Source organism: Odontesthes bonariensis, chromosome 8 (genome assembly GCF_027942865.1).
Source record: "Odontesthes bonariensis isolate fOdoBon6 chromosome 8, fOdoBon6.hap1, whole genome shotgun sequence".
NCBI lineage: Eukaryota > Metazoa > Chordata > Actinopteri > Atheriniformes > Atherinopsidae > Odontesthes > Odontesthes bonariensis.
Window position 1 is genome coordinate 10735508 of NC_134513.1, and position 23220 is coordinate 10758727.

General features: G+C 39.9%; 1 protein-coding gene and 1 long non-coding RNA gene across 4 annotated transcripts; both read right to left on the reverse strand.

The window, feature by feature from the left end:
* Nucleotides 1-196: 196 nt before the first annotated feature.
* On the reverse strand, nt 197-12092 carry LOC142385294 (sortilin). Of its 3 annotated transcripts, none has more exons than XM_075471690.1 (21): nt 11762-12092; nt 11360-11422; nt 11067-11143; nt 10892-10988; nt 10187-10354; nt 9940-10013; nt 9644-9690; nt 8234-8370; nt 8060-8143; nt 6474-6534; nt 5247-5399; nt 4431-4528; nt 4228-4327; nt 3946-4063; nt 3034-3227; nt 2296-2485; nt 1561-1677; nt 1323-1467; nt 1116-1222; nt 915-1032; nt 197-820 (listed from the first exon to the last, which is right to left on the reverse strand). In XM_075471690.1, the coding sequence occupies exons 1-21, from the start codon at nt 12020-12022 to the stop codon at nt 806-808; spliced, it is 2424 nt and encodes an 807-aa protein (XP_075327805.1). In that variant the 5' UTR covers nt 12023-12092; the 3' UTR covers nt 197-805. The 3 variants fall into 3 exon arrangements, with proteins under 3 accessions (XP_075327805.1, XP_075327804.1, XP_075327806.1); XM_075471689.1 differs by having other exon boundaries at nt 3946-4120; XM_075471691.1 differs by lacking the exon at nt 197-820 and having other exon boundaries at nt 944-1032; nt 1116-1188; nt 3946-4120.
* A 1936-nt stretch (nt 12093-14028) lies between these two features.
* On the reverse strand, nt 14029-15764 carry LOC142385792 (uncharacterized). Its single transcript, XR_012770228.1, has 2 exons — nt 15197-15764; nt 14029-14508 (listed from the first exon to the last, which is right to left on the reverse strand). It is a non-coding gene; the product is annotated as an uncharacterized LOC142385792 (long non-coding RNA).
* Between the last annotated feature and the right edge of the window lie 7456 nt (nt 15765-23220).

Consider the following 23220-nt stretch of genomic DNA (forward strand, 5'->3'; position numbering starts at 1 on the left):
CAACTGTGGCCGAAACGTGTATTGATGATGTGTGATCTGAGTCTAAGTCTGGCCAAGGGGAGGAGGGGAAGATGGGGGCGCCACGAATACACCTCCCCCCCCCCATCCTCGATTTTTATTTTTATTTTTTAAATTTTTATTTATTTATTTATTTTTTTAAATCATCTTTTTTTTTTTTTTTTTTTCCACTCCCCCGCGATGCCGCCCCCTCTGCGATGCCGCCCCGGGCGCCTGCCCGGTCTGCCCGCCCCTAGGACTGCCCCTGATGTAACTTATACTGTAGGTACCACCATAAAACCTCCTGAGTTGATTACTTACATTATGACATTCCATGTCAAGTTTCCTGAAATTCAGTGTTTGATATAAATTAACAACAAACAGCGCAGTAAAATGTATCTGGCTGTAGTATGTCAACTCAGACATCTCTTTTTTTTTTGCCTGTTTCAAACATAAACAAGCCCAACAGAGTGAACAGGAAGAATTTGGTTTCCAGTTAATGCACATTTTCAGGATTATCTCAGGTGTGTTTTCACATAAAAAAGCAGAAAAGGGTGGTGCAAAATAGTCAATATCGTAAAATAGAAATACTGTACAAATCAAAGGGAAAGCAAAGCAAAGGGGGAAAAGAGGGCATTAGCTCAATAAATTAACATTTATTATTTTCATATATTTTCATTCAACAAACTGCAAAACTTGAGGCGAGAGGTTCTCCCCTAAAAGTCCAAAAAATGTAGCTAGCAGTCTCTTTCAGCGCAGCTGGTCTCAATCATTTTTTTTCTTTTTATCCATGAAACTGTGTCTTATGTCATTCAATAAGATCCTGGGAAAATAAGAACACAAAAGTATCAGTGAACATGGAGGAAATGGCACCATCTTAGACTTAATCAAAGTCTTGAAATAAACAAAACTCTCACATCGTCTGAGTCCAGTTGGCAGGCGGTGCCATTGCTGCTGGCAGCACTTTCAGGATCAGCTGTGATGCAGTTATCATCATCCTGCATGCGTAGGTTGGAGAAACGATACGTAGGTGCCCTGTAGAAACCACACTGATCAGCTCCTGCACACTCATGCTCGATGGTTCAGGGAGTGTATGCAGGGGTTTGTGTCTAACTCACCTGGTCCTGTAAACCACTCTCCTGACAGCAAAGAACGCAGAGACGATAGCTACCAGAACAATGACTGCTGCTCCTGCACAGACCAGAATCAACACCAGCCTTTCTCTCTGGAAAATACACACAACAGCTCATATATTCTGGAAAAACTGATGACGCGGAACTCAAGAGAGAGCACACAGAGTACAGCCGAAAAGCAGACCTACTGACCGGTGTGTCGAAGTGTGTGACTGAAGAGGTGGACTTGGCAGGAGGACCAGGGCTGGGTTTAACCCCGCAAGGTCGGATGACTGTTTGGTCAGCGAGGTGAAGAGTGAATCCCCCCTCGCACCTGTCACTAGGGACCTTTCGGTACCTGTAAACATGTTGAGAATACAAGAAGATGTGTGAGAGCACAGCAGGGAGGTGGGGGTCTTTAAGGTCTTCACTTTTAAGGAGTGACTGTTACCCTGTTGTCAGAAGTTCATCCTCCTCTCCATTCAGACACATCTCCAAGGTTTTATTTGCAGCACCTGGTTGTCTCACACACTCTGAGGTGTTCGAGTGACGATAGTAACCATAGTCACTGTTAAGGAGACAGAGTGGTTTTACAGAAATCCTCCAACTACACCAGTAATGCTAAATATTCGGAAAAAAAAAACAATTAAAACTTAACAAAAACAAGTTGAAATTTGATGCAGCAACACACTAAAAACAAGTTGCGACAGAGGCATGTTCATCACCATAGTACATCACTCTTCTTTTTTTTCTTGTTTTAATTGTACTTTTGAAAGAGTTGGGAACTAAGAATTCTACATGTTACAGTTTTGCAAGAAGAATTTGGGTCTATTCCTGCTGAATACAAGATTTTAGCTGCTCAACAGTCTGTGGTTGTTGTCTGATCCTTCTCTTTGTGATGCGCCATATATTTTCAGCAGGAGAGAGATCTGGAGTACAGGCAGACCAGGCAGTAATGCACTTCGTCAGCATTACTTGTATCTTCTATGAACTTCTGTGTTTCTTTGCCTCTTTCTCAATATTTTTCAAGTGTGTTGCTTGTGTCAATTTTAAGATGGAGGTTCAGACAAATCAACAAATTACAGGGTTGCATTTTTACTACATTTTAGACGACGTACCAACTCTTCAGGAAATAAGATTTGTGATATCAGTGCAGTTCCAGTAACATGCTACAAACAATACATACCATAGGAAATCCTCTCTGGTGCACAAGCAGGGGCTTTGCTTCTTGCTCACCACAAAGTTTCGCCCATTTCGGCACACAGACTCCTTCTTTAGCCTCCTGTAAGTCTCCTTTACACCCAGGACACAGCCATTTCTCTCCGAGTCCCCTTCTGTGGAATGTGCCAACCACTCCTCATAGTCCTGGCCATTACCTGATGGATTTAATCATGACCTGTTACCATGTAACTGTCCCTGGCAACTTTATCATAACAAAATTGGTATAAAAAATACAAACAAAATTGTTTGTATTATTAATATAGAAACTATTATGTGTAAACAAAATGGCCCTTTAGCATTTTCAGGCAATGCTAAAGCAGTGTTTTAATTTGAGCTGGTCCAGCAAATGTGCCGTCTTGTCACATAGCAGGCTCCTGTAACAAAGCTAAACAGTACAAGAAAGGTACTGGAAAAAGTCCCCGAGAATTTGGCTGAAGACTTTCATGACTTCAATATTTAAAAAGAGAAGTAGGACAAACTGCGTCAACCTTGGCATATAATGTGCTCAAGGTAGAATCCAATTTGTTAAACTACACATTAAGGCCTCTGGCTTAGAGAAGGACGACCAAAGAGAAATCAAGAACAGCAATGCAAAATGAAAATGAGTTCCAAGATTCCGCCTCACAGTAGAAAAACTCATGTAAATAAATAGGTGTAAAGTCATGAAAAGAATATACTTTATATGATCTGGTGCTAGACTTACATTCTCTGGTAATGAGACTCTGGAAATCAATGGTGACAGCCACCCACATGGGCTGGCCGTCTTCCTCGGGCCGGAAGCCCCACACACTGACATTCATAGCCTTGGTGCCTGGCTCAGATGCCAGGCCTGCGAAGAAGAAAGCCTGCTCAGTGAAGTTATACGACTTCCAGCACTGGCCTTCATCAGTGGAAAATCTGAGAATATGAGAAAGCCTTAAATTAACTTAAAACAAAGCATTATTTTACATGTTACTGTGAGATATTACTTTCACTTAATTGGGTTTGTGGTAAAAATAAATGAATATATATATATATATATATATATATATTTATATATATATATATGACCCCAATTCCAAAAAGGTTGTTATGCTGTGTAAAATGTAAAGAAGAAGAAGTAGCTTATGTCTCAGAAGTTGAGACGAAGGCAACAAAAGGCTGAAAAAGCTAAAAACATTATGGAGAAACAGGGAGGAAAATGCTGCAACTAATTAGGTTAATTGGCAACAGGTCAGTAGCAAAAAGAAAAAGCACCTTAAGGAGGCAGAGTCTCCCGGAGGTAAATATCGACTAATTGTGAAGCATTTTCAAAATACATAATATCATCAAAGATTCAGAGACTCTGGAGTATATCTATACCACAGAGGGAACATGGCTGAAAATCAATATCTGATGCCCATGATCTTCAGGCTCTCAGGCACCACTGCATTAAAATGTGCATTACTGTGTCATGGAAATCACTGCATGTGCTTGGGAACACTTCCAGTGAAACGTAAAATGTCTAACTTTCAACATTTGATTTGTTCTCTTTGTTCTATTGTGATTGGAATATTGGTTTAAGAAATTTACACATGATTACAGTTTACATGGCATCCCAGCCTTTTTCAGAATTAGGGTTGTATCTTTTAAGTACTTGATAGTCTTGACTTGTCCTCCATGATGGGATTCCACAGCTACAATGAGACCCCCAGAGTCCAATATGCTGTAGTGGTGAGGGCCCCTCAGGGTCCCCCTCCAGTTATACCCCCCATCTGAGGAAACAAACACATCTGGGTGCTGTGATGATGACAGAGAATTGCCCACAGACCCTGATGAAAATAGGAGATCATTATTCCATTACATCTCAATATATATGATAACTTGGAAAAAAAAGTTTTGTTTTGAAACTAATATAAGTACATTTCTGTTAAATTACCGTGTGCAATAACAAGACCAATGGCAGTTGGCTCAGACAGAGCAAGCATGGGTACTATTTCGTTCTTGCGACTGTGTTCTCCATGAACATGAAGGTTGCACTGGGAGATAGTAAACGCACATAAAGAACTTTAATAAACACATTGAAGGATTAGAATTTAATGAATACAAAGGCGCGCAAAGAAGTTTCTCCTTTAAATGTACGCTTTTGACATGGTCTCCACAATCCACGTTCTCGGGTTTTTTAAGTTGTCTCCATGACCCTCCCCTGTTGAAGGATATGACAGATCTTATACGGCCATCTGGAACGAAACAAAGTGCTCGGGTCATCATTCGTGTAATCTTTTAAGCCCCTAAAAGATTTTCAAGTTCAAATGAGAGTAGGGCAACATACTCAGTTCAACACTCAGAGCAGTGGTGAGGTAGATATAGCTTTGAAACAAAAACTAATAAAAAAGATGGCTTAAAATTTCAGTGTGTAGAATATATGGGTGCAACATAATATTGTATTAAACTGTCATGTCACCTATCATGGCCCCAATCTTTGCAAATAGGACATCAATGCGCAACAAATAAGGTGTCAGTCCTGCCATGAATGAACTATGATACAGAAAATAACCAACTAGATTGTAACAGTGAGGATCTGACAATAACTGTGATAAATCAGAGAGCTTAAATACTGTGGGGGAACTGATGAGGGAACAATTGCGGCTGACTGAACACAGGTGAGTGAGAGGAGCTAATAACCTGAACAGGCAGACTGAGGACAACTACTGGAGGAAAGTAAAACAAGAAACTAACTCAAACAAGACAAGACTAATACAAACAGCAAACATTCAAATGGACAACCAAAGACTAAATAACAAGAAAGCCAAAGCTAAATAACATGGACTAACCAACTTGGACTAAACCAAATAATATCTTGAATATTTGAACCAAATACAAGTTCAAAGACCTTTGTCAGATCCAATATGTCTGTGTGCAAAGGTGTATCAGGAGCTGGATGGTTGAGAAACTTACCCACATCTAGTTTATTCGTGAGGTAAACCCCCCTCAATGACGTAATGTTGGTGAAATCGCTCTTCCTCTGCCCATCGAACAAGTGGCGCTCCAATGACTTGGAAAACAAGATACCGCGGTCATCTGAGGTGTACATGGTCCCAAAGTAGGTATCTGGGGATAAAACACAGACCTTATAACACCTAATCCATCAAATGGGTGAATGGCCTGTCCCTATCAGGTGGGGCTTGAAGACAATGTGACAAAACAACAAAGATCATATGTTAAAATTGGAAGTGTAAAAGACTATTTATCAGGGAATATCATCCAGCTGCATTGTTGGAAATCTAAGATTCAACGTTTTTGCATCTTGGTGTTTACACATCATTAAAACATAAAGATTGACTGATAAATAAAGATACGTATCCAATTCTCCAACAAGGGGGAGACGAACAGCCCGAAAATAACAAAGGGAACGCAGAGCTGGGAACAGGTGATGCCACACCAACTTAAAACTCTCAACCTCAGCATCAAGTCATCATTAGTCATCCTTTATGTGTATGAAGCTGACACATGTGACAGCTAAAGGCATGAAGGGCAAGCCACACTGAGGCACTGAGGTGAGAGGTGTGGTTCAGAGTGTGTGTGTGTGTGTGTGAGAGTGTTTGTGTTACACCCTGATCCAAAGATATATTTGTCAGCTTTTGCAGTGTAACACAAATCTCCCTCCCTTCAGCAGACAAAAGATAAAGCCCCCGTACCCCATATCTCCTCTATTTATCTCTGTAGTTCAAAAGTCCCATCAACTACCTAAACAGCACAAACTGAAACAGGTGCCAGGAGAAAAACTCAATTATAACGATGTCAGAGTCACCCGAAAAGAATGCGAAAGACAGAAGGAGTGAAAGAGGGAGGTGGGGGTACAGAAAAGGAAGTGGAGAATAGAAGAACAAAGACTTGGTGTTAGAATCGCATGCACAAACACACAGTTCAGTTATTTGATTTGTCAGCGACACCAAGGACCTGATAAACCAGTTCGCCCTTTCTATTTGAGCTTTTCCATTACAACAAAAAGGGGCTGAGTGAGCAATAAATTGTCATGCTGTGAGGGCCTATTTGCAAATATGTGTCAGGCATGCTATTAAGATTTTGTAGGTGTGTGCTTTGTCTCCTGAATGGAAAATATGGACAAAGAGATTAACTGTGCCTGTGTGAGTGTGTGTGTGTGTTTGTTGCTGTGTTTGTTACCCCCCGGGTTGTCCACATGCATGAAGAGCATATCCTCGTCTCCATCCAGGATGGAGTAAAACTGCAAACACCAAGAGATATCGAGTGAGAGAGCGCATGCGGGTCAAAAAAATTGGAATTGCAGAAAAATGTCTTTTTTGATGACTAATTTAATCTTCACCATAAAAAAAATCTAATTGCCATGACAGAAAATGTGTGTTTGCGGTGTCAACAAGATGTGTGGGAGTGTATTTCACCACAGCAGGTGTGTGTTCAGTTAGTGTTGAAATAGGAAATGTTGCCACTTTTGTTTGTTCTTAAACTGAATATGGTGTCCCAACCAGTGTCTTAGAATTTATATCCAAACTGGCAGAAGGAATCAAAAACTATAGCTCTTTAATATGTAACTCTTGTTCACCTGTGTAATGTGACAGTTTACTAAAAAATACGCTCCACAGACAGCTGTTATTTATTGAGTATTCATTGATTAATCAAGCAGGAAAAATATCTGATGAGCATAAGATTACCAGGGTGGATAATTCTTTTCCACGGTAATGACAAACTCTTTCACAAAACACAACCAATAGGCATTTCATTTTCCAAGATAGAGAAGATTTCCTAAAAGTGGATACCACAACATGAAAAACAACCATTGGCCTAAAGAACTGAAAAGCAAGAGTGATCAAAAACCATTGTAACAAGCTGAAACAGCTCTCGAACAGCATTCTTTGGAAATATACTCCCACACTAACTCTAACCCTGGGGTGACTGTAGCTCAGGAGGCAGACAGACTCACAAACAAAGAGTAACGGAAGAATGCTTCAGTAAAGCCCTGGCAGAGCATCACAAGAAAAATGCATTATTTGGTGTTGCCGACGGGCTGTTAAGGGTAACGAACATTTTATCATTCTCTTATCAAATAAAACTATATTTCTAATATAAAATTGTAACTGAATCTGTTTTTGTATATATCTAAAATTACATTTCTAGATCCAGCTGTTCATTAACATCTGTGCACTTCCGGTAGCTTTGAATGATTATTTCCAAAGTTCTATCACTGTAGCTATTTTAACTGAATCTGACTTCTGCAGGCATCTTTACAATTCCTCTTTTTACTTTGCAATGGGGAACAGAAATAAGAAAATAATGCAACACTGTGTGCTGAGGCTGCATGTTATCGATACAAGAGCTACTTTATGGAAAGTGGGTTGACGATCTTTTTTTTTCTCTTTTCACTAAAGTTTTTCTATGTGAAAAACTTAGAAAAACCACCTCCAGAGACTGGGGGTGGTTTGGTGGATGTGCTGCTGCTTTGCTGCGTGACACAACAGCTGGTTTTGTTTACAGACTGTGATCATGCTATCAAGTTGGGCTTCTTATTTGGTGTTATTTTTGAGTTTCATTTGTTTAATTTGTGGTTGCCTTGTGGTTTTGCAAGTGTGTGCTCCTGGAGCTCTCAACACAATTAGCTTAGGAATAAAAAACATAATGTGTCCTGTTTTGTAGCAAGACAAATATCCGGGTTTTAAGAACTTTTATTTTCGTTTTACAGCAACTTATGGGCTTATTGTTGCTGTCTTAACAAACAGAAATGAACAAAAACTCACCTGCTCAGTGGATGCGGAAGGAAGTACTGCTCGACTGAAAGTATCTCCTTGGTCTGATGAGAAATACATGACACGAGGAGACCTCTAGAGGCAAACACAAAAAAGATAATCCAGAGAGGTAGATTTTCAAACATTTGTGTGATAATATAATTGCTACAAGTTGATCCATCTTACCGAGTCCTCCATCACTGAGAAGAAGAGAAAAGCCCCAATGTATCCAAAACTGTAAATGTCCTCATGAATTGTTGAGAAGGTCTTGCCCAGATCTTTAGTCCTCTTCAGCAGTAAATCTCCCCTCTCATCCGCCTCAACTAGGGTGACAAAAATACAAGTGAGCTAAATAAGAAACCTGAACTTCTTGACTATATTTCCCCTCAATAAAGTACAACTTTAGCTCATGGACACGCAACACTAGAGCTTGTTTTCTGATAGTTTATTATTTTATTTTTTTTACATAGCTGCTTGAATGCTATTTAACAGAGGACAGCAGGACAACACATTTTTCTAATTATCATTATTATTATTTAATTTGCCTTTTAACACCCAAAAAAACAAAAGATAATCAATACATAGAATTCTGGGCATAAAAAACAAGCTAAAGAACAGCACTGACTCCTTGGGTCTTGATCTAAAAAGCACTTACTTGAGGCAAGACTTAGCCCCGGGTATTATTTTCAGCAACATGATCTATTAAATCCAGTTTATAATCATTTGTTTAATTTTTTCTGTCGTTCACTACATTAATATCACAAGTTGGCATTTGAGACATAGAAAACTAGGCTTATATGAGTGAATTACATCAAAACGCCAAGCAGTACTGATACACAACTGGATTCATGATTTGATTTAGTTCAACTTTATCATCCAAGCGAGTCATCCAAGTGATGGTAGGAACAAAGGAAGAAAGCAGGAAGAAAATATCCAACATAGACAGACTCGAGAAAGGACACCATTTACTATTTTTGTCGGGAACTGAGCGAGGAAGTGAGGAAACACACAAAAGAGAGTAAAGGCTGCAGATAGCACTCTGAAACACAGTTGCAAAGAAAGGTTATAGATTACTCAGGTGTTAGTTATGTCCCTGAGTTTCCATAAAAAGGAACTTTGAGCTATTTTTCTCTGGAACTTTTGGATTGTGTTTTGGATTTGCTTTCTCTCTGCCCCTTCCTTGCCTTTTTTTGCTGCACTGATGCTTGGCAATAAACTTTGAATTATTGGATTATAATCTGTTCCTGGTGTCCCGCACTTTGCTCCTCCTTGAATGACCACCTTGCAGTGTTTCAGTAGACATCCATTGTGACATAATGGTTTGGCTCTATTGTCTGTGGAAAATCAAATGGTGATGCTTGAGAGAACATACTCTAACTACCAATTACAGCAAAGCATCTAAACCATTCATGCAATCCAGAAAGGATGTGGTTTTAGAGGTTTCAAAACTTTTTTAAGTGTTTAAAAAGGACTCTTTTGAAGAACAAAGTGTATTTATTTTTTTTAAATATTATACCTTGCACTGCATATAAATATCATCTTTAGCTTATATTAAAGTTATTTTTTACTCTATTGCACAATTTTGTAGTTTCTTACCTGTGTCTACTCGGCTGCAACTGAAGAATAAATTGATCCCCGCCCCCCTAATGGAAAGAAGAAGTTGCAAAATGACACACGAAAAATGTCACAACAATCTTATTATGAGTTGGTACTCTGATTGCTTTCTTTTTACTTGTAAAACACAATGTACTATCTATAATACTACTGCGATAAACTACATTTATTTAAAGCAAACTGCCTCATATTGTGAGAATCATGATATCTGGAACATATCATTTTATTTTTCTTATCAAGCGATCCAAGCTGGCTAATTCTGTTCTTGTTTTTCTCACCATGAGAAAGAATGCACTCCATCATGGACTTTTGTCCACTTAGCACCAAAGTCCAGAGACAGCCAAAGACCGCCCTGCAAGTCAGGAGAAAGAAGAATGTTTGCCTTTGCTTTAAGGTGTGTTCTTGATGTGTGTGCTACACACGTGCGACCGTGTGTCAGCCAAGTGCTATTAAACAAAGCGAGGGAAACCACTGACAAAAATCTAGGGGAAACATGGGCGGGGAGGTGAAAATGAAAAGACTCACATCGATGCTGAGGGCCACAAGGTAGTCAGGGTTGAGGAAGTGGTACGTGATTGGCTGAGCCAGGTGAAAGGGCAGCTGGATGAACTTGAAGGTTGCACCAGCATCTGTGGAGGTGAAGATGATCCCTCCTGGATTATTAAGTATAGGTGTGTCTGCAGTCAGTATCACCTGTAATCAAAGTCGAGGTTGGGGGCAGAATTGGGGATAGGGAGTTTATAAGACATACATCCCTACATCCATGAAAACATGTTATTTTGAACATTTTTGGTTTTCCTCGCATTTAAAAAAAAACATTGGTGCATAATTCCTGTGATAAATTTCAATTTCAGTTTTTTTTTCAAGCTAACTGTACTTTTAAATATGCGGTCAGTGCTAAAAAGTTATTCACTGTTCGTGGCAAGAATGTTTGAACAGAGAAGATGTGTCTGAAGTTGATTGGAGAGCATGGGAGATGTCTTCATACTTTCATGTCACAACATTGTGAACTTCTCAACCGCATGAAGCACAGTTAAGCAACTACTTTACTCACGCCACAAACCGGGTGTCATAAACTTTCCAGCTCAACCCCTTAAGAAGCTTAAAGTTTCTACACCACCTCCCAATCCTGTAGTTCTTATCAATCATTTACAAAGATGGTGGAGGGCTATAAGGTCACAACAATAGCCCCCAGAATCATTTTGATAGAGGATGCAATGGTTAACTTACTGAGCTCCCTGGTCCAACACTGACTCCAAACTCCTCCTTGATGAAGGTGTGGTTAATGCGGAGGGAGATGTCATGGAAGGACTTGCCATAATCCGTACTGATGGGAAAGCAAAGACTGTTTTTGACCGAGTTCAGTGCAGAGTCGGCAGAATGTGTAGGTTAGCTGCTGGCTCACCTTCGATAAAGTCGTGATGAACCTCCTTCTAGGAAAGAATCAAGTGGAACGCTGATTGTTGAGAGTACCAGGATCACCTAAATGTGGCAACAGTTCAAACTTTAAGAGCAGAGTCACGAGAATCTATATAGATATATATATATATATATCAACACATTTTGAGCTATCATTCCCATTTGTGATGCACGAAAGAAGCCTCTTTGTCCGGCAAATTTTTGAAAATACAAAGTTTTTAAAACATTTTGCCTAAAAAAATGCAAACTATAATATTGCAGCACTTCAAAAATACTCACTCCTGTACCATCGCCCACCCATGTGAGAATCACATAGGAGCCATCATCACCATTAAACCCTGTCTAGGAGAAAGAGAGAGGAGAAAGGCTCACACGTGTGAACATTTGTTTTATGTTTAAAAAAACAACAACAAAAAAAATCTATTTGATTCAGCAATTTCCACTCCCTGTGATGGTCAAAAGACACTGCAACAGCTTAAATGCTGCAACATTCCAACAAACGTGAGGGGAAAGAATATTATGGAGGGAAGGCAAGTAAATGGTTTATCGTGAGTATATCGTGATCGAATATTATAGTGGTAATAGGCAAACACTGCAAAAATGTCAGGAATCAACAAGGCTTTGAGAGGAAACCCTTAAACAATGCAGAAAACAACGGGCCGTAACTCTTTTACATCTCACCTCGTGAGTGTTGTCGTCCAGCACCTTGTGCTCGGCTGGAGTGAGTGGAATCCGACAGGAGGTGAAGGCAGGACCGTGAGAAGGGTTGGAGATGCCGGAGGAGCTGCTGGTTTCCCTCCTGGGACGTGCGCGCACTTGGCCCCTACTACGCGGGGTCCGATGGAAAGTCACAGTTTTCCCCCAACGGCTGCTGCTATCAGCACGCAGAAGAAAAAGGGGGAGGAAGCACACACCACAGAGGACCACGAGTCTCCAGGTCATTTTTACAGCGACTGACCCTCAGTGGAATAACAATATGCGCACCAGTGGCTTAGATGCTCCGTCGATACTGCCTCAGTTAGTGGTGTTGCGCTTTGAAGGCAAGTGGGGGTGGGAAGTGCTTGGACGGGTCATTAACATAAAAAGTGCCGTGTTAAGTAGCGCTTCCACCGTCAGCAGGTGCTTCTGCCCGCATTCAGGTGACCTCGCTGCAGGGAGGATTAACATCTCAGGAGTTGATATGAATGCATCTTGTGCGCAGCTGAAAATGTGAGGGGAAGAATGGGTCTACAAAGAGCGAATTGAGAGTCTAATTGTGAGAGATTGATTTGTATGCGCTCGTGGGCAGCCCAAAATGTGTGAATCTCGGAGAAGAAAATCCATCACTCTAATGAGCTTCTCCACTTGAAGCAGAATGAGGCATGAATGCAGCATATTAGAGCATCAGTAGCAGTCGTATAGAGACAAATAATCTCAACAGTTCGACTTGTATTCACGTCTGATGCCTCCATTTGGATAAGCATCAGTGCCTCAGGGGAGTTAGCGCTTTTACGCACAATGTATTACGCTAATTGTTAGTACAGCCGAGTAACTTGCAAGTGGGCATGAACAACCAAGAGTGTTTAAATAAACTCTAACAAAAAAAAAAAAAAAAAAAAAAAAAAGGATTCAGCTGACAGCGGTGCCATTGATGAAGCACAGCTGTTTTGCCTTTGGCTGTTGTTGCAAATCTCAAGTGCAGCACGCTTATCCAATGTCCAACAGAAATAATCAAACTTCATGTCGGCTTTATGTAATTGTGATACGAATCAGTGTATAATACAAATGATAATAAATATCTAGACAGTGCAACAGATATGACCTCACTCTGACGTGTTTTAATCGGAATAGGTGTGGAGGATGATTCAGAATTTATTCACTCACAGACGCAATGATTTGGGGAAACAGCCATAAACCAGAAAAGGTTGGAAACATTACATTTAATCTATAGCAACGTGTTGACTTTTTAAAGAAAAAAAGACACTTTGTATCATTTTTTATTTTTTCCACTTTATAAAAGAAACCTAATCTCAAATCTGTGGTTATGTTCGAAACGTACAGGAGTAGAAAAAACAAGCTTCCTCTCAGAAATGTAAGTGAAAAACTGGGAAAGTAGGCTATATGTACCCTCAAACTACTAAGGTAGCGCACCTACAGTAGTTGAGTTAATGTTCTTAGTCTCCACCACTGCCTCTGATCTGTCTGACCAGACGTTTACCAGCATGGATAATGAGTTGTAGTAAACTATAAAGCCGGTGTTGTTAATGTTTGATGTGTTGCGTAAGTGAAGAAATCCTACTTAGGAGGGTAGGAAAACTGGCAGAATAATTTGTGAGGACTTTGAGACACGTAAAGGCAAAACATGAAAAACGATGACTTGATAATGAGTCACCTTAGAAGAATGGCCCGTGTTAATATGTGAGCGTGAGTGGGCCAACATGTTAATCTCAACATGGTAGACTGCAAGTGAAAACAAAACAAAAAAAAAAAACAGTTAAGAGAAAAAATGGGGTTAAATGAAGCCTGTGAAAACAAGTTAGAAAAAAAAAATTGAAAGCAAAATTACCTCCTCAAGAGACAAATCCAAACCCAGCACTTAAGGTTGAAAAGCACTTTGGATCGCCTTGTTGCTGAAAAGTGCTTTATAAATAAATTTCACTTCACTTCACTAAAAAAAATCTCCAAAGTGTTTGCATAGTTACTCAAAGAACACAGAAAAAAAACTGTGTTCAGGAGGTTGCTGTTGCGCAATCCTACATCTAAGGGCTACTCTTTCTTTGTTTTCTCGCAGCGTACTCACTTTGTCAGGACCTGTCTGTCACGAGGGCTTGTAAATCCCTCTTTGCTTTATTAATTTTCAGTCCCTGACTTGCTGCCAGAATATGCCCCCCCCCAATTCTTGGTACTTTTATGTACTTGTCACCCGCGTCCAATAGAGGAGCTTCAATAAATGAGCACTCGTGCAAGAATGAAAAAAATCCAAAACACACATTTTATTCATTACACAGAGCAAAACTTTCTAGTTTTAGTGCAAACGGTTATTCAGTAGTGCAGTGACAGTCTTAAGATTGGTAGCTGCTCTTAGAGGAATTAGCTGCGGGAGAAAAAATCTTTGACAGCAGATGGAACAAAACTGAACAATCTGAACAATCCGCAGGGAGTTTGCATTCAGTGTAAACAGTCATGTTCCTTTCCAAGGTCCAACAAGTGAAGCGTTGCGATTCCCTCATGAGCCAATGTTTTTAGTAACAGATAGTCCTCGGTGGTTGCTGGTGGAGAGCTGACGTTGCATCTGGTGATCCATTTCATTCATGTAGTGATGGCCAGGGCTGTACATGAGACCACCAAAGGAGTCCGCTATTTCAAAAATCCATACGAAGACAGAGAATGCCGTTCCAATGGCATACAGATTAAGTAGTGCAGCCATCATGATTCCCAAGAAGAGTTGCCTGCAACAACAATAAATCAAAAAAGAAGTAAGTTAATTTGATTTCATAGATGTGTACTCTTAAGGGAAAATCAACTACATGCCAGTCGTGCATGTAGATGGGACAATGAATCCTCAAACTATCTGTGGATGGCACACGTTTGAACACAATTTGTGAGAAAAAACTGTTTAGAAAAAAAAATAATAATAATAATTTAAAATCGTCTAATCAACCAAAGATTTCGCGACCCCCCTGCAGTACCTCCGTAGACCCCCTGGGGGTCGCGGACCCCCTGTTGAAGACCTCTGCTCCATGGCTCAACATTAATAATAATTGTTTCTGGTGTGCACATTTCAATTCAGTAGGCTACAGGGTTATGGTGAGGGGAGGAGATATGTCGTCGGCAAGGAAGCTGGGGTCATGAGACTTATCAATAAGAAGATCAATGTTGCTAAGATGCGTTTGAAAGCTGGTGGAAATGTCTAATCCACCAAAAACAGCCATCCAAATCAAACCAGACTTCGTACAGAAGTCGTTATCACCGCAATGATACCAACGCGTGACGGTGGAAAAAGAGCAAATGGAACCGCACATCGAATACCACACAATATGCGCTCAGAAACAATTAAACAAAAAGACAACGCCGTGACCTGTCACTTTTTTGCGCTTGTCATTAGGCAGTTTAAAACAAGCGTCGGTAATCACATACCTTCGGATCTTCGGAGTATTTTTTTGCGTCTTTTTCTCTCGTGGGTTTGTAGGTTTTGCGACAATGGACGCGTCAGCCTTGAAGAAACTGCTTCAGGTTTTGTCGACTCGCTGTTAGACTGCCCGCTCCTCTGGCATGCTGAGAAACTGCTAGTCTCACAGATTTTTTCCGCTGCTGTTTGAGCCCGATCATCAAGCAGAGCCGCCGTGCGTAATAATGAGAGATGACATCACGTAGCAGCGTGCTACTTCCTGACAGTTGGCTTGGAGTGGTTTCTGGGTTTTTCCACTGGGGGTTTTCAGATGGATATAAGTGATCTTTTGGAATTTTTTTAATTTTTCGCCCATTCAGTGAATGCTTGACTCCCCTCGATTATTTTCACCTGACAGGAAATGATAATGACTTAAAGCGAATCTAGTCGAGTGCTTGTTTCTTTTTTTTTTTTCAGGCAGAAAGAACAAATAAAGGTTCAAATGTTAAATGTTAATATATTCAATATTATTTTCATTGATATGTAACACTTTGCTGGGATGTCACGACACTTTCGTATGACCATGTCCATTTCTCAGCATGCTCTAATGTTTGTGAATGGTGTATTTTCATGTCAACATCCAACGGTTTTGGTATCTATACCTAACCCAGTAATCACATGTCCAGACTTCATCAAAAAGGTAGTGAAAATGAAAGTAAGCAGAGGGTAAAACAGGAAATGGAAAACTGAGCCATGCATGTGTGAGTTGATCTCAATGCAGATACAGAGGACTCCACGTTACTATTTAACATCTGAAACGTAAGTCTCTACATTTTAAGGTTCAGATATGTTTAAGGGTTACAATTAACAAAGAATGTTTAGCCAAAATATAGCCCTCATCTTTAATTTATTTGCTCTACATTTGACCTTGACTGGCTGTGTGTGTGGTTGGCTAAACTCAGCCGCATACACCAGACTTGGCCCAAATCGACATTATGTCTCAGCTTTAGGGCCACATTGGCCCTCACAACATCTATACTGAAGTTGGCTGATGACATTCAGGCCACATCTGCCCACTACGACACACGCCGTAAAGCAAGGCACAAGGCACAACTCATGACCCAAGACAGTTTCCAGTGCTTAAACTTAACCATAAGCCCCAAAAGTAACTCAGATTAAACCCAAATGTATCTGCTATCTGAGTAATTCAGGTTAAAGTCATCTAGTCAACATCTCACTCCAGACTGGAACATTTCCAAAGGCCTTAAAAACCGCTGCCCCTTCTAAAGAAGAGCAATCTTGATGCCACAGTACTGAACAACTACCGGCCCATATCAAACCTGCCATTCTTAGGCAAAGTCCTAGAAAAAGTTGTATACCAACAGCTTAGTGATTTTCTCCTGTCTAACAATGCTTTTGATACTTTCCAATCAGGCTTTAGGCCCCACCACAGCACTGAGACAGCTCTGATCAAGGTGACAAATGACATCCGCCTGAACACAGATGCAAGTAAAGTCACAGTCTTAGTTCTGCTGGACCTGAGTGCTGCCTTTGACACAGTTGACCATGCGACCTTATTAGAGAGGTTAGAAGACTGGGTGGGAATCTCTGGTCGTGCTTTAAACTGGTTCAAGTCCTATCTGGAGGACAGGAAATATTTTGTTGAAATTGGTAACTGTGTCTCAGACCAAATGACTATGACCTGTGGGGTTCCCCAGGGGTCAATCCTGGGACCCGTATTGTTCAATCTGTACATGCTTCCACTAGGCCAGCTAATACGCAACTATAATGTGTCCTACCACAACTATGCAGATGACACTCAGATCTACGTGTCACTGACGGCAGGAGAACACGGGCCTGTAGATACATTGTGTCGCTGCATCGAACAGATCAGTGTGTGGATGCAAAACAATTTCCTCCAGCTAAACTCAGACAAAACTGAAATCATTGTCTGTGGCCCACAGAAACAAAGAGAAAGTGTTATCAGTCACCTTGAGACTCTCTCTAAAACCTAACTATAAAGTTAGAAATCTCGGGGTAATATTGGACTCAGACCTGAACTTTAACAGCCACATTAAATCTGTAACATCAGCAGCTTTTTACCATCTAAAAAACATTGCCAGAATCAAAGAAATAGTGTCTAAACCAGACTTAGAAAGACTAATCCATGCGTTTGTCTCCAGCAGGTTAGACAACTGTAACGGCCTGCTCACTGGGCTCTCTAAACGGGCTGTAAGACAGCTGCAGTACATCCAGAACGCTGCTGCTCGAGTCCTGACTAGAACCAGGAAATACGACCATATTAGTCCAGTGCTCAGGTCTCTGCACTGGCTTCCTGTCGCTCAGAGAATAGACTTTAAAACAGCTCTGCTTGTGTACAAGTCTCTTCATGGTCAAGCGCCAAAGTACATCTCTGACATGTTAGCCATATGAACCAACTCGGGCTCTAAGAACCTCAGGGAGGGGTCTCCTGCTGGTGCCCAGAGTCAGGACTAAACAAGGTGAGGCTGCGTTTCAGTTTTATGCTCCTAAAATCTGGAACAGTCTTCCAGAAGATGTGAGACAGGCCTCAACTCTGACAATGTTTAAATCCAGGCTGAAAACAGTTCTATTTAGCTGTGCATATGACACCTGAAAGTATTTTATCTGCACTCTTCACTTTTTAATTAACTAATGATTATTTTAATGGGTTTTTATTATATTATTTTTTATTTTTTATTTCTTTTTAATGATTTTATTGCCTTCTTGTGATTTTATGTAGCTGTGAAGCACTTTGAATTGCCCTGTGTATGAATTGTGCTCTATAAATAAAATTGCCTTGCCTTGCCTTGCCTAAAGTTATTCTACTCAGACATTTGCGATAATGCTTTCTCTAAAGAGGTGTGTCCTACAATTGAGTGTGACATGAAGTCAGACACTGCAGACAGACTTATGTGTCTGAACTGTGCTTTTATGTTAACATGCTAATACCGACTGTCAGCATTAAACACACAAGTTTGAAAATGTTAATGAAACTTTATATTAACATATTTTGACACAAATTCAATAAATGCAGAGCCTTATGTCACAAGTTAGCACCCCACAAACTCAGGTTTCAGTCCTTGATCAGTAGCTGTTTTTCACTTACATTAAATGCTCATGTTGGAGCGTGGCATCAGCAAATATAGATTCCAAAGCAAACCTTTCATAAACAATAAGATGATGTTGCAAGACAGTGTTTACACTCGCTAGAGGGGGGTTTTGTCTTTAAAAAAAAACATGACTTCATGCATGTCATGGGGGATGTTTACACTTTTTCCAAATAAGTTCTGAAGTCGTGAAAATTTGATGCATGAAACTTGCATGACTGATTACATGAGTGATCAGTTGCTTTGCTTCTGTGGAAGAAACATAGTCAACGCAAGCTAAGATGAAATTATTACAGCACATCTCCAATTGGAGAATACTTTGTTGAGAAAATTCAGTTAATGGAGACCTAATTCAGAATTTTTCACATTTCAAGAATTTGTTTGACAATTAAATGCCACCGTGGCTTTTTCTAGTATTCGGGAACCTTGCTTGGGTTAATTAAGCTCACTCAGTATTCACATTTTAAAGTTAGTTCATAAACTTTGTCACATGACTGTCAGTTATGTATACAGGCCCATATGACAGTTTAAAGTAAAACTGTGCAAAGTTGCTTTTGGCTCCAATCTCTTAAAATGTCTTAAGCAGCGTAAAGTTGAAAAGTGAATCAAATTTTGACAAAAACATAAGGCGCTTTGGATTTAGGGAGCCTCTGTTTTTACTTATCTGGACCCATTCTGATATTTAGTTTCAACAATAACCATGTATATATTTTTCCAAGGTAATTCTGAGCATGAATAGTTGAGCCACACGTCACGATGACGTGTCCAACAGATTTAAATGAAAAAAAAAACAGATCCCTGCTGTCCAGTGAGCCTGTCAAGACATGACCTCATTCTCCTCTGAAGATACAGCTTTCAAGAATTTTTTTTGTGCTCCCATAAGTTACTGAGCTTTTACTTTTTTAACAAACCATGAATACTTTCAGTTTTCTTGTAGTTTAGAAAAACATTGCTACTAAGACAAACGTGGCTATTGCTTGAATGAATGATGGCAAAATGTTTTCATGTTTTCACTTCCTTATTGGGACCTGGCCAATAGGTTTGAATCACTCGGTAAAGCCTGAAGAAACATATGCACTAAATATACTCAACGACACCCATTAAAATAATGAATCTGTGAGAGACACAAATAGTCTTTGACAAGGTCGCTCAGAATTGTGCAAAATCTTTCCATTTTCAGGTTATTTAAATGCCAGAGAGACGATTATCTCACTTTTACCTGACAAATTCCCCTTTCAGGAGAATGAGTAAGGCAAAAAAGTATGTGTGCACGGTCTTGATTTTAAATCTTAACTATGTGATATGGGATAGCTACTGTCCCAAGTGAAATTATCATTTAGTACAGTCAATTTTCACAGCTGTAGGCGTTTCCAGTGAATTTGTAAGTTACATGCCAAGTAAACTGCAGCACACTGTTACAGATAACAGTGAGAATTGAGTCTTATGATTTCCTCTCCTTAAAACTCCAGAGTTGCGCAAGCAGCTTGTCGAGTATACACTCTAAAAACCAGCGGATTAAATATGTTACCCAATGCCTCAGTCTGAATCAGCCCTATTCAAACAAAACCAGTACTAACAGTTTGCTGTGATCTTGGTATTAGGTGGTTACGTTTACACTGACGTTAACTGCTTTGTCTCTGGTTCATCTGGATTACCACAGAACTACCGGGCTCAGTTTAATGAAAGTAGATGGAGTATGCGCAAAGGAAACTAAAGGAAAACAGCGCTATTTCAGCTCAACAAGAGCTATGACAACACAAAGTATATTTCAGTTGGGGATGAAAGGCACAAAGGGAATTCAAAAATTTAGAAAATAACAAACAACCAGCTGAACGTAAACCAGTATTTTGATTGGGCAGCAGTGATCCAGATTGGTTCATTTTGAACCCAGTGATTTTAGTGTGTGGGACCACAAGTTGTTCCTTTGTACTTCTCACAAACTACCAGAATTTTTTTTCTTCTTCAGCAGCAAATGGAAGCCAGCCAGCAGTTAGGATTATATATCCACATGAAATGCTTCTTTCTGGTTTTCATTTCAGTGCCTAGACTTGAAATAGCTGTAACAAGCACAAAGAGTTGTGTAATTTTGCTTGTAACTTTACTACTGTATACAATGAAAGTTAGGCAAAGCTGGTAAAAACAAACAGTGAACAAGAGAGGAGAGGAGAGGAAACTCCTCGGTTATTTGGCACTGAATCCATCCAGCTCTGATAATTAAAACTGAGAAAATGACAATTTTATGGAGACTTTAAAAGAGGCACCACATAATCGATTCTGTAGTAACTTTTTGTATCTCACAGATGCTTGAAATAAATTCTGGTTTTGTTTCTGCAAAAAAACGAAATGGACAAATACCTGGTACATCTGCGAAGAACCATAGCAAAAATGTGCTGATTAAGAAACCTCTGATTCAAGACATTGTATGGCTGTTTATTCTATAACCAGACAGCACTCACTAGATGGCAGTATTTGACAATCTGAAGCAAGAGCACAGTCCTCCATAGTTCCAGGTTTGAAGAGAACCTTGACCCGATACAGTAGCAGTTAAAGAAAATTCTCTCATTGTGCTCTGCATTTCACATGAACTTTCAAATGTCTTGTTATCTCAATCTTATTCTTACTTTCTAACACTGTGTCATATTTGATATATCTGCATGTGGCTTCTTGAAAAAAAGCATCCAATAAATAAAAATAATAAGGGCTGAATTCCATTCAGGAGCATCAACGCGATGGCCTAGGTTTCGAGCTGCATATATACTGCATATATATTTGATCCTGTAAATTAGCCCTATAAAAACATGGTCTAGGATTTTTGATGCTATGCCTAATTTCTGTTTTGATCTTGCCATGGCTTTTCCGTTACACATCCTCTTTACTACCAAATTCTTATGATTTTTGTTCTTGTCCTTGGGTTTGTGGTGTTTTTTTTCCTTGTCATCTATCTTTTCGTGACCTTCATCATGTCTCCACATTGTAATCTCAAACCTGTCACTTGTTTCTCTTTTACTCAACTGCATCCACTCACCATTATTCCCAGCAACATTTAGTCCCTTCTTCTTTTTCCACACTCTGTTGCTATTTCTTCCTCAGTGTTTTGGTTCTTTCTTTGCTTTAGTTTAGTCTCGTTCTGAGATTTGGATTTCTATTAGTGCTACTGCTGCATTTCTGGTTTTGTTTAAAGTTTATGGTTTAGCATCAGCATGCCTTCTGCCTGTTAGTCCTGTGTTTTGGTTTTCTTGTGTCATGGATAGTGACATAAGAGAGGTTTATATCACAGTTTGAAGTGGTTTACGGAACCCACATCACTTCTAAATATTTGGCAGCATATTCCTTTTTGTTTTGTTTTTTTTTAGTTCTTTTTGTATTTTGATGGGCTGCATGGTGGTGTGGTGGTTAGCACCATCACCTCACAGCAAGAGGGTTCCAGGTTCAACTCCAGGCTGGGGCCTTTCTGTGTGGAGTTTGCATGTTATCCCTGTGTATGCGTGGGTTCTCTCTGGGTATTCTGGCTTCCTCCCACTGTCCAAAAACATGCATGTTAGGTGTCTCTAAAATTGTCCTTGTGAGAGTGTGTCTGGTTTGTCTCTGTGTGGCCCTGTGATGGACTGACAACCTGTCCAGGGTGTACCTGCCTCTTGCCTGATGACTGCTGGGATAGGCTCCAGCCCCCCCGTGACCCGACCAACGGATTCAGCGGGAATAGAAAATGGATGTATTTTGATGTTGATTTTTGCAAGTAAATATTGTTTTGGCTTATAGGTTCACAGGCAAACTCTGTTCTGCAATTGTTGGTCATTAAGTGAGTGTATTTTGTGGACTAATTGCTGTATTTAATTTACTTAGGGCATTATCTACCCTGCACAACTTTGTCAGTTAAGTCATTTCTCATTTCAGTTTTCTGCATTCTCTGTTTATTATTCAATTTGTTTCCCTTCTAGCCTCCACAATCCCATTTTTCTACTTTCCAACTTTAAAATCCACTTTTTCTGAAATCTGTGTCCTACAGGTTTGTGCCTAGTAGTTTCATTTGAAAAAAAGGTGAAAGACTGGTCTGAACTGTGACACACTGCCAGTAGGAAGGCACTGTCTTACTTCACAAAGTTGTAACCAGGGTCGCAGAATACAGAGCAAGCACAGTTCCTCAGGATTATGAAATAATATTATAAAAAATTAGTTTTTATTTAATCTTAAGACTTGATATTTCTCAACCTATTGCACAATTCTACAACGTCTACCTCTGTCTATTCCACAGGGCTCATATTTTGTTAACTTTCTTCCTTTTTTTATTGTAAAAGTATTTAAAAAGACTTTATTTGATTCATATGAGGTCAGTAGTGCAACATGCTGCAAAATCTCTCCCTTTTCTCTGTTCCCCTCTGTTTGTGTGTATGCATGCAGTCGACAGGGGTTACGGTAAAACAAAACTGCAGTGAAACCGTGACATCCCACCGAAGCCTTCATTACAGACAGGGTGCAACATTTTGGAGGATTGTCTGAAAACATGAACATTTTTTGGTTTATTGGCTGTTTAAAAAAAAAGAGGCCGTGCTCGGTCAGAGTTGACTGTGAAATCAATTCAAAGCATCTGAGAGGTTGCATCTTTCGTGGGCAGTCACTTGCACACACGCTAAGCCACACAAGGAGAACTCTCTTGCAGAGAATAGTTACTCGTGTGTTAAATCTTATGACTTAGATTTGCCTCAACTATGACTATCCACGCTGTGCACATGATGTTCATTAGAAGAAATGTAATTGAATGAGGATGGACGGCCTGAGGACATGCATATGTGGAATTAAGAGACGGTCTATCCTGCATGTGACACAACCCTTTGATATCGTAGATTAAGGTTCTATGGTGGAAATGGTCTACGTATATGATGGAGGTTTAAGATATCTCTATCCAAGTGAAAGCGAGTTTCCTGATT